We start from the raw sequence: 12,500 nt of genomic DNA, 5'->3' as shown, positions 1-12,500 counted from the left end.
CATTCTCGGCTCCATTTGCCACTTCCACGACATGTTTTTAGTCCCCGTTCGGACGCAGTCCGAAAACGGGAACTTATGTTTTGACCTCCGTGCGTGCGTCTGTGCGTGCGTCCGGACCTGTATCTTAGAAATGCCTGGACCAATCACAATCAAACTTCACACATACATCATACATGATAGTATACATATGCACGTCAATTTGTTTCACGATCTGATTCAAGATAGCCGAATGGCGGCCATTTTTGTGCTAAAAATTCATCAAAATCAAGCATTTCTCGGCTGTTCACAGATGGATTTTGTTCAAACTTAGTATATACATTAGACATTATGGGACCTTAATGCAAATAATTTTCAGATAAGATTCAAAATGGCCGACTGGCGGCCATTTTGTTTTAATGAATGTGGTTCTTGTGCCATATCTCTGACTTGCTTTCACTGATTATGTTCAAATTTTCAATATACATCATGTCATAGATAGACAGATATATTGGTTTGACGATCCTATTCAAAATAGCCAAATGGTGGCCATTTTTGTGCTAAAAAATCATCAAATATCAAGCATTTATGGATGGATTTCGTTCAAACTTGGTACATATGTTAGACATTACAGGTTCCTGATGCACATCATTTATTTTTCAGATCGGATTCAAAATGGCTGTCTGGCGGCCATTTTGTTTTAATGATTGGGCTTCTAGAGCCATATCTCTTGCATGCTTTGACTGATTATATTCAAATTATATATATTCGTTATACATCATGTTATATATATGCATGTAATTAAAATGGCTGATTTTGAATGCTGTTCCAGAGCAATATCTCTCAATATAGACAAGTACTTTTTTGATGATCTGATACAATTGTCAATCATTTTAATGTTAAAAAATCATATTCCTGACATGGTTATATTCCAGCTATATTACTATAAACAAAACTATATATATTAAATTTGATAACTAACGGGGACTGTGCCATGCATGGCTTGTTTATATGGTCGCCGGTGGATCGGTGCCGGTAAACCTATGTACACGACAAATTTTGCCATCGCACGTCGGCCTTTACTGATCACTCTTCCTGCGATCACCATTTTCCTGTTTACTTGGAACTCTTTTTCTTGTTTTTCAAAAGACGTGCAAATTCTCTCTGCTGAGGAAAAATAACATTCAGAATTTGAACATTTAAATTGGAAGTGGGATCCCCAGCCATGTCGTGTGTCTTCCTCCAATGTCAAATCCCTTTGTTGCAACTGGAGCACCGCAATGGCGCCGCTATTTAAAATGTAGACATCGATCAGTCTCAGCGATCCATCTGCGTCGGCCACCCCATCATCGTCACCATGTGATGATAATTTCCTTTTTGATGCACTTCTTGGCGCTTCTCCTAGTTCTTCAATGTCTGAGCTACATGTAGATAAATGTTTCACCGTCACAGCAGTATCGTCCGAACTTTCGCTGGACTCATACCACGATCGATGTTTGTTTGTTTTTGAGACGAAGTTTTTCTTCTTCAGACATTGGAGTCATATTCTTCCTTTTTTGTCCCTTCCCTCTCTTAATTTCTAATAATAATTCTGATAACAATTTTAAGGAGTGCTAATTTTTGGATGTGTCACACACGGTGTACTAATATAGAACGATCACAGAGACAGGGCGTGCGTGCGTTGTTTCCGTTGCTAAGTTGTACAACTTATACAAATTAGGTCAATATTTATTGTTTGCGCTCAAAGCCGATTATCCTGAAATCAAAGTAAGCGGTCTGCTGTTATAAACACATATCCTATAAAATGCCTTTTTTGGGTGTACTGGTTACTATTTTGAGTGGGAAACACATCTATTGCATGCAGATAGACAAATGCCACCAAACTAGACAATAAACAAAAAATGTATAAAATAGTGACTGTTAGTGTTAAGTTTACTACATCCTTAAATATCATTTGAACAATATTGTTTAAGTTTATTCAGAAGATGTTCTAACATGCAGAATATGCATCTTCCTAGCCTTAGTTATTGCAGTGCTAATCTTAACTTTAGTGCATTGTTATTATATCTGTGCATATTCAGCTTCATACTAAACCTACCTTCCATTCACTTACAGGATTGCCATGTATTGGCATATATCATGGATCATTTACTACCCCAGTGTCAGACTGCTGGGGATAAAGATACGCCTCCATTGTCAAGAGTTTTCCTAGCTAGTCTTGCTGCATGTACACATAGTACAGATGCCCAGAGTGCTCTTGTCAATGAAGTCAAATCTGCTCTAACAAGAGCATTAGCTTTTCCTGAAAGTGCTGAAAAGCATTCTAAAGTACAAGCACTGACAGGTGTGTTTTTATTTGAATCATGTATTTCACATCTTGCTAGATTATTGCCTTTTCATATTTCATAGATAACACATCTATAAGGGGACAAGTTGTTGCATAGTCTTGTACTGGTATTAGTGCTCATTTGCCAGTTGAAACTAGTAACTATTTTTATTTGAACTATCAAAAACACAAGCAAATTCTGAATGATTATGCAGCAGTAGTCTTGTTAAAATGTCAAAATTATTTGTTTCTGAGCAAATGTCATTGTGTATGAGAAGTTTATTGATTGATGCCTTCTAGAAATTTTGTAATTTTAATTCACCATAATGACAAATTATCACACCTACATTGTACATGTACCGTGAATAGTCGTATTTTTTAGCTCCGTTGTCGACTAAGTTGATATAGTGGAGCTGTTCATATTACTGATTGTCGTCGTCATCTTTACAATTTCAACTTCTTCTTCCAAACCGCAAGTCAGAATGTTTTCAAATTTGATATGCAAGTACCTTGGACAGTTCTTTCTCAGATTTGTTCATTTTGTGATATCTTAAATTCTCTAATTTTGGTGAATATTTTTGTAATTTTTGGTAAAAAGTGATATTTTCGACTTCTTATTAAAAACTGAAAGTCCAATTGCTTTGATATTACATATATAGATACTACATGTGGACCTTTCTCAGATTTATTCATTTCGTGATAATATCTTTAATTCTTTAATTTTGGTGAATATTTTTGTAATTTTTGGTAAAAGTGATATTTTTGACTTCTTGTTGAAAATCATAAGTCTGATTGCTTTGCTATTATATATATAGGTACTACAGGTAGACCTCTCTCAGATATGCTCATTTGATGATTATATCTTCAATTATCTAATTTTGATGAATATTTTTGTCATTTCTGGTAAAAAGTGATATTTTTGAATTTGTGTTGAAAACAGCAAGTCCGATTGCTATACATACTATACATACATTGCATTGTTCATTTTCTAATGATATCTTCAGTTCTTTAATTGAAATGTGACTTGCTAACAGCAGAGCTACAATGTATCTCAGCCGACAGGTTGTTTGTTTTTACTAATCTCATCTTCACAAGCATTTTTTTTTTTATTCTGCCAGGTTTAATCAGTATTATAATTGATGCTTGTCCACCAACTGGTGCTTATCATCAAACTCAGACATTCAAATCACAAACGAATGGCATGAACAATATCATACGTCTGTTATTGAAACGTGGATTGGTGGCAGATTTATCTAGAATACCCCACCACCTTGATTTATCCAGTCCCAGTATGGCTTCTACTGTCAATGCTGCTTTAAAACCATTGGAAACATTGACAAGGATTGTTAACCAGCCAACAACTGCAACTACCACTAACAAGAGCACTAAAAAGTCTGGCAGATCTAGCGAAACTGGTACTCCTGGCGAGGAGCTGCATGCTGATCAACCCCAAGGTTTGATATGATCATCATTTACAAAAAGTTCAATTGTTTACATTTTTCTCGCCTGTTATTGGTACCGGATTCTGCCGTAAATTCGCCCAGGGTCGTTAAAGGGCAGTTCAGGTTTTTAAAAAAAAAATTGGGACCAAGAAACCGCCCAGGGCGATTTTTCGGCAGTTTTTTAAGGTGTTATTTTAATCTTTTCTGATGCCTAAAAGTTTCGCCGTGGTCATTGACGCCTATTCAAGAGTATTAATGTTTATTGCGACTAGCGTGAATGGGTTAGCTTCGGTTTGACAATGAGTTATCAAAGTTATCGAGTTTTCATAGGTGGATTTTTCAATGAAAATATAAGCCCCCCTAAAAATATTTGATGATAATTTTTTGAAAATTTGAACCCAAAATAAGGGCCCACCAGCGGTGAAACCGCCCAGGGCGATTTTTCGGATGGGCGAATTTACAGCAGAATCTGGTATTACCCCATTTTCCACTTAGTGAATTGGGAATTTCTTTTTGTTTTTGTAATTACAAGATGTGTTCATCAATTTCAGGAGAAAATGTCACGGTCGTTGACCCAAGTGGAACAGGAACTCTTGATACAACAGCTGGTCAAGATAGCCAAGCAGCAGCGGGTATGAAAAACGATCTACTTCTCCTTTGCTGTCTGTTCACATACTGTGTGTTCTTTACCATAGCCTAGATTCGCCTTGCCACACCTCACCACCCATGCTGTTCTTTAACATAGCCTAGCCAGTCAGTTTCAGTTTGCTGAGGGGCTTGTATTTAAATAATTTTTTCACACAGCAAAATGTCTTGATGCTTGTGGATCTGGGTATGTTGGTAATGCCACTTTAATTACAACACAGATTTGCATACATTTCTGAATTGTTCCTGTTTTTATAGATATGCTTGATATAAGTGAAGTTGAATCAGAACAGCTAGGTGCACAGACGCAAGAGGATGACCATCAAATTGGAGATGAACATGCCATGGAGGTAAGTTTCATAGTCATTTATAGATTGTATCATCATCCAATGTTCTTAGCTTTTGGATTTTTCAAATTCAGTGATGTCTTTTGACTGATCTCTATTATTTTGAATACGCTACAGGCAAGTGCAGAACTGGACGATATCATGGATGAGATACTAGAAAGACAGAGTGGGAATAGACCTGCAGTCTTACAGGATACTCTCATTACAGCTCCAGCACCAACAAGGTTCATAGATCAAGGAGGTGTGTATAAATATGTCCTCATAATTTAAATCTCAATAATGCATGTCAATTATATGTTAATGATCGTTTGATGTAACTATACTTGATTGAGGTGTTACACGATCATCTGCGATTTTCTAAAACATTCACATTTATGGTGTAAAATTGTAAAGCAACTTTGGGGCTACTTCTATGTGAACTATGGTGGAGATTCCTTTTATTGTAGGACAAGAAATTTTTCGTGCAATGAAATTTTCATGTGAAAGCAAATTTTGTCTAATTCGCGTGTTTTATTATTAGTGTTCTCCTTGCAGACAAATTACTAGTATTCAAATTTGACCTTTCATTTATACATGTTTGTCAATAAATTTTAAACAGAATCTTAACAAATACAAACAAAGAGCATTTATTATTCAATTTCTGTTACTAATTCACACATTAAAAAATGAGTGTTACTCTTCCACTAGCCAACACACGTCCGAGGATTATCGCTATTGTTACTACAGTTCACACTCAACACGACAACCATTTTTGCCAAGTAAAAAATATGGAAAACGATGCATCAGTATTTAGATACTGTTATCATTCCATATGTTTCATCGTCACACCAGAAACTGGGGTTACCCTAGCAATATTTCATGTATTCAGAGCACAGTGATGTTAAGATTTTTTTTAAATACTACACGACAACAACATTGCTACTGTGTTTGTTCCGGCCTGTTGTACCGATCAGCTGCAACCCCTAAATCTTGCCGTCTACAAGCCTTTCAAGGACTCGCTGAAATCTAACTTTCAATCGTGGTACTATGACCGTATTTTGAATGAACTGCAGACGGGAGCTGATATTTCCGATGTCTAAGCAATCTTTGTCTTTCGGAATTAAAACCACTCCATGCTAAATTGTTAGTTGAAGCTGATCAGTCTATTGAAAATTGCATTTTAATTATAGCAAAGAGCTCCCTCTGCGAATTACGTGAAAATTTAACTGCACGAATAATTTCCTGTTCTACAGTGTTCATATTTTCTTGCATATTTTACGTATAAATATATCACACTCAGTAAAATGAATTTTTGATTTCTTTTAATATTCTTCATTTTGCCTTGCTACTTTTTTGGTTAAACTTGTTTATCGACTTGTGCTTTGCTTTATGTTTGAGGGATAACTGAAATTCCATTTTGACCCTTACATTTCGATATAGATAATAGAATCAGATGCCATCCACTGATTCTTGTAGATTCTCAAGATGAAGATGCTCATCGTGATGAGGAAGAGGAAATTGGAGGAGGATTGGCTGATGCAGAAATGGCAAGTCACCATGACAGTCATGGGGATGATGAAAGTGCTGCAGGTAAATTCTATAATATGCAATCTGAGTAGGGTACATCAATTGTTACCTTCAATTGTCTATTCAGAACAAATATTATCATCATTTGGTGTTCTTAGTCAAAAAAAAATCATAATATTTGCCCAAAGAGTTTATATGGATTTTTTTACTTTCAAAATTTGCATGCATTTTGTATAATAATGTTGATTTATGGGTTACTGCCAGTCTGATGATTTGATGCCATTATATGTCAGTAACACAGAGGGCAACTGTGTTTACATAATTTACATATAAACTTGGTAAGTTTCATCTCACAGTAATTTTACTTGGACTTCCTGAATTAATGGATTCTAAGTAGGCTATGAAAGTGTTCAGCTAACCCTGCTGTAGATGCTGAATAAGGTTCTTGCATAATGCTGTAGTCTGGTCAATTGTTGTTCTTAAGTTTTATCACAAGCTCATTTCAAGGTGACAACTTGTATGATGAGCAAAAAGACGACGTAAATGAGTTGATTGACTGCCAACAAACACAACATGTGATGGTGTCTGTAGGATATGTTGGATTCCCTGAAATTCAAATTTAGATCTTTAATTCTGCTTTTTCTTTTTGCAGAAGATCATGATGATGAAAGTATACATGATGACGATGACTCTGATACCAGTGCTTGTGATGACGATGATGACAGTGTTAGTGAAGATGATCATCAGGTAAAAAGTTGAAAATAGACTCAGAATATCAAAAAGAATTTTTGCAATTCCAAATGCAGACTTGCTTTGTCCACAGTAGGTATGTAGTAAAAAAACATGGTGTTTTACATTGTATCTGTCAGGATGATGATGACGATGACGATGATGATTGTGATGATTGTGATGATGATGAGGATGGGTCCGATATGGAAGCTGATGGCGGTGAATACCATGATATTGATGAGTCTTATGATGACAGAGTACAGGACAGAGATGATGATTTCTTTGTGCATTTAGAAGAAGTATTTCCAGGTGAGTGAATGTTACTCGTAGAGATCATTATAACTGTTCAGCACAAGTAGTGAATTATGGATTTGTGAGTTATGGTTGCCCAAAACAGTCTTTTAAATTCTTCAAGAATAGATTGCTTTATTTCTATATAGGGTCATATGTAAAAAAAAAAAAAAAAATTGTGGTACAGACACAATTTTTGAGATAAACATGATATTATTGTATGTGAGTTAATACATGGGACTCTATGGAGGAAGAGTAGAACATGACCCGAACAAATTTGTCAATTTTTTCAAACCCTAGGTAATGAAACAATGTGTCTGGAATTGCATTTTGAAAAAAATACTGTAAAAGCAGTTTCAGTAATTTGCCTTATGGTATAATACATGGGTGATGGAACACGTTCTTAAACGAAAACTTCTGCATGTCCAATTTGAACCCACCCTCATTCGGGAAACTGTATTGGTCAAACGCAATCATAGCTGCAACATTTACATTTTCAAAGTTTTGTTACCATTCGATTTTGACAGTAATTGGTTGTGTTTACCCCAATGTAGGTGATTCTGGTTTCTTTGATGATGGAGGTTTTCTCTCCAATGTGCCATCTGTACGGAGTTATCAACTTCCTGTCTCGGTTCATGATGATGTGACCAATGCTAATGATCCAGCTGGTAAGCCTCTGTCTATTCTCCGCATCCAAAATTCTTATTTTGCCATTGCATTGGTAATAAGTTCTTTAGTTAGCAGTGGAACCTTATAGTGTACTTAATGTACTGTGCTGCTAGGAACTTTTAGGAAATATCCAAACACAATTAATGTGTGCTCAGGAATCTTCTTATAAGTCTGCATGTATTTCAGGCAGAACTATAAATGGTATTCATGTCTCGTACTGCAATATTGCCGTTTCGTTCTTTCTTTCTGATTATACAAAATATGGTAATTATTGTACAGCTTTGCACCCCACACGGCAGTACAAACAAGGAATGTATGTGTGATTTATTTTGTGTGTGGCACTGTCTGGAATATGAACTATTAACCTTATAATCACCAGATGAACGTTCTTGCCCAAATTTTTCTGTACCTTTTTTCATTAATTCTTCAATAATTCTGGAAATGAAACCTTAATTTTGAATTCAACAGAAAAAATTTGAGTCAGTTTTCTGGTTTTACTAAACAAAATTGGTTATATACATCCCAATCTTCTGACGATAAACAGGACTATTTTGTGAAGTTGTGATGAAATATACTGAACCAGGCAGTTAGTAATCGTAAAATATGACAATAATGTTGCTTTCGTCCATTTACATTTAGGGACGACGTCAAAAGATCGATGTCGGATAAAAAAACGTATATCCTTTAGTTTGGGGGTGGGGGGTTTTGACCTCAAAAAGTTTCCATCCTACAAAAACGATTTTATTTTTTAATGAAGTCAAAAAAATTTTGGAGTATTTGTAGTTCTATCCAATCATGGACAGAAATAACCGAAAAGGGGAAAAAAACAGAAAAATGGTTTGGTTCGAGTGTAAATCTGTGCGTCAAATGAGGTTCATTTGTAAACACCCACCCGACAACCAACTGCTATGCAATACTACTGTCCGATTATCAATTTGTATTTAATGGTGAATGTAGTCTGATGCCATGACCAATAATTTATCAATTAAGTTTCAGTGGGGGGTAGGGGGGGGTTTGGAAAAAAACTAAAGGAATTAAGTTTTTTATCGGACATCGATCTTTTGACGTCGTCCCTTACTTGGGTCCAATAAGACAATCACTGCTGAATCATAATTATATTCTATGTATTCTCAATTATTTCTTTTTTTGTGTGTCTTTTTTTTGCATTTTTTTTTTTTTTTTTATGTTTGATTTTACAAGGCCAATCCATTCCTTTAGCTCCTGGTGGTGTATCTGTTAACCATCCACTGTTGATACGTCACTCTGATCAGCATAGTCATATAACCCATGGACATAGTCATTCATCAAGATTACACAGAGCAGCCAGACAAAGGCACAGGGCTATTCATGTATATCCTCCAGGTGGACGTCATCCTAATCCACCAGCTATACTTCAAAGGTATGCCTGATACCAGTATGACATCACACTATTTAGATGTGCATTATAGGTATAACTTGTTATATATATTTCAGGCAAAAAAACATGAAAATATCATTAAAACCTATCACCAGATTTCTTGACTTGTACCTTATAATTTGATGTTATGCTATTTTATTACTCACAAAAGAACCGTAATGGTAACCAAACTACTTTTCCCCCCAAAAAGATGTGTTAAACGTGCAGCCAGGAAAATGGAGATTTTTTTTACCCATTCGCCATTGATTTCTGTTGTAAAAAGGCTTCATCATAACTCGTTTTGTTCAGGAACATGTAGTGAAATAATATGTAGTTAAAAGATGAGTCTTTATAGTATTCTGACAAATTATTTATTTGAATGAATTGAATGGAATAATGCTTTTAACCTTTTAAGCACCAAATTTTCACTCAAAATTGGGTAAATTTGTTATATTTTCACTGAACTTCGTCATAATATTGGGCCAAACAGATACAATGTGACATTGCATTGTCGTGAACATTTTCTGTGAAAAAAGCTACAAATGTTTGTTGATGGTGCTTGAAGTTGACTTTTGCACTCAGAGGATTAACACAGAGAATTGTCTCAACAAAATGTGTCGTCTGAAAAGACCGAAATGAGAAAATAAGACTTACACCGTAATTTTTCTTGATTCAACATAACAATTGAAAACTTACTTATTCCATAGATTGCTTGGCCCTACCGCTGCAGCTGATGTTCTCCAGTTAACAACTTCCCTGTCTTCTACCATGGGTGGTGGTCAAGCTCGACTTCTAGTTGGCGACAATGACTTTCGTGTTTTAGCTAGGACAGATGATGATCTATTTGATGATTTCTTCCATGATAATTACAATGAAGGTGTTGGTAATACACATATATCTAGTGTTCCCTCGCCATTGAGTAGGTGGGCTGAAGAGTCAAGAGTTCTAGATGGAGAAAGTGTTCATGATCTTGTTGCAGGTTTGTACTGTTTACCTACATCACAGAGTGTAACATACTTGCAGTCATTAAGGTTCTCTGAAGTCAATCTAAATTACACAAAACATAAACATAAAGCAAAACAAGTTGAAATTAATATCTACAAACATGTATACTGGCATATAGTTTTTAGCTCCACTCTCATCGAAGATGACCAAGCAGAGCTCTTTGGTTGACTGGACCTGTTGTCCTCCGTAGTACGTCGACCATCATCTTTTTTAGTCCCAGTTCGGAGTCATATCTCAGAATCCCTTGGACTGATTCCGTTCATTCTTTGCATGTGCCTAGTACTTTATCTGGAACATGTGCACATGCAGTGGTTTAGCGATTCGATTCAAAATGGCTGACTGGCAGCCATCTTGTTTTTTTGAAAATGTTGTATTTTGGACATGCTTTGTCAGTTGTCATTCAAACTTGGTACATAGATTATACATGTTAGGTTACATGTCCAGTACAATTTATTTCACAATTGGATCAAAGATGGTCGACTGGCAGGCATCTTTTTTTTTTTTTTTTTTTATGTGGTATCTTGGAAGTGCTCTGTCAGTTTTCATTCAAATTTGGCACATACATGTACTTTATACATGTTAGGATGCATGTCCATAACAATTTGTTTCAAAATCTGGTCAAGGATGGCTGATTGACAGCAATCTGACTTTTTGGCCTTACTACTATATTTCCACAATTTATGTACCATTTTCATTTGTATTTGGCACATACATCATACATATCCGTGTGTTTCATAATCAGATCAAAGATGGCCAAATAACGGCTGTTTTTATTTTTGGTCATATTACTACCGTAAAATTCCTTTTTGAGGCCGCGGCTTTAATTAAAATTTATTTTTTCAATGGACGAATTCAGATGCGTGAAGTCTTGGTGCGGCTTTAATTAGAGCATTCACTTCGGTAACAGTTGGAATTTTTTTCAGAAAACAAAGGCCAGAAGGGATAATGATATGCTAATGAGATGCACGACACTCGATTGCAACTTTGTTGGGATTCTAAGGCACTTTCGGATTTTTACATGCAGACAAACTTGTACACAAACGAAATTTCACACTGTATAACATACTTCACAATAAATAATATCTACAAATAGATTTGTATGCATTTGCAGATTACAGTACTGTATACTACAATCTCTTGAATAGACTAATTCGTTAGCACCGGTCACTCTTTTAGTAACCGTGCAGACAGCCGTCTGACTCAGTCGATTGCGGCATGTTCGACTTCCGACAGAGTGACTGTACATTCCATGTTTAATCTAGACATCGGGGAAATTAAAATAAAAAAAGTCAATCAAAAAAAAAAATGATAACGAAAAAATACTTTTTATTTAATAAATATATTTATTTTCTTATTTTTGATAACTAAAAGTATATTCTAAAAGAAGTCAAAACAAAAACGAATGCATTCTTAGTAGCAAATGATCACGGTAACAGTCATGCTGCGTTTCACACAAGTGAATAACTTACTTGTTTTCGAAGTGTTACCATTGCTGATTATTAATCAGTAGTGATTACAATAATGTACAAAAATAAATTCGTTGAATTGTTGTGAAAATTCAACTTAGTTTCACCGCAAGCGAATGATTTTGGTCACATATAAATGCTCGACCGATACGATATCCGCCATGTTAGTTCAAACATCTTTAGTGACTTGAAACTGTTATGTTGACCTGATAGGCCAAGTCGCTAATTAACCAATCGAAACGCTGGATGGTGCCAACGTGATTAATTTACCATAGCTCATTTAAATATGTTAATGTAGTTCAGCGACCTCATGGTAAACGAAACACGGAAGAGATTTACCGTTGTTGTACTGCGATCATTTGGCTTTGATTTTGATGGGAAAATGGCATGATTTTTTTTTTAAATCAAGAAATTAGTTGTTTTCGAAAGATAAGCTGAGCATTGAAGAAGAATTTAACACTTTTGAAGATAATAACAGCTCACTGTGGAAACGCAGTTTACCCAGTCACGTTACCCACAATAAACCTGTACTCTGGAATAAGCGTAATTGACTACGGAAAACCTTAATTAGACTCTAATTTAAGCGACAGGAATCATTGAAATGTTCGAAAAATTATGCCTTAATTTAAAATTAAATGGTATATTTTTTTCTGAAATATGTGGTGGCTGTTTGGTTTGTGAAAGTTTGGGGTGCGGCTTATA

General features: G+C 35.5%; 1 protein-coding gene across 1 annotated transcript in view; it reads left to right on the top strand.

The window, feature by feature from the left end:
- Nucleotides 1-12,500, top strand: part of LOC100371483 (E3 ubiquitin-protein ligase HUWE1-like) — a 105,515-nt gene that overhangs the window by 58,179 nt on the left and 34,836 nt on the right. The window contains exons 45-55 of the mRNA XM_085496764.1: nt 2,092-2,320; nt 3,421-3,756; nt 4,296-4,376; nt 4,648-4,739; nt 4,854-4,977; nt 6,156-6,305; nt 6,895-6,989; nt 7,112-7,280; nt 7,817-7,930; nt 9,132-9,330; nt 10,035-10,306. Coding sequence (XP_085352890.1) covers nt 2,092-2,320; nt 3,421-3,756; nt 4,296-4,376; nt 4,648-4,739; nt 4,854-4,977; nt 6,156-6,305; nt 6,895-6,989; nt 7,112-7,280; nt 7,817-7,930; nt 9,132-9,330; nt 10,035-10,306 — 1,861 coding nt within the window. The remainder of the gene's footprint in view (nt 1-2,091; nt 2,321-3,420; nt 3,757-4,295; nt 4,377-4,647; nt 4,740-4,853; nt 4,978-6,155; nt 6,306-6,894; nt 6,990-7,111; nt 7,281-7,816; nt 7,931-9,131; nt 9,331-10,034; nt 10,307-12,500) is intronic.

Source organism: Saccoglossus kowalevskii, chromosome 3 (genome assembly GCF_978046115.1).
Source record: "Saccoglossus kowalevskii chromosome 3, keSacKowa6.1, whole genome shotgun sequence".
Lineage (NCBI taxonomy): Eukaryota > Metazoa > Hemichordata > Enteropneusta > Harrimaniidae > Saccoglossus > Saccoglossus kowalevskii.
This window is presented reverse-complemented; position numbering and strand designations above follow the sequence as displayed.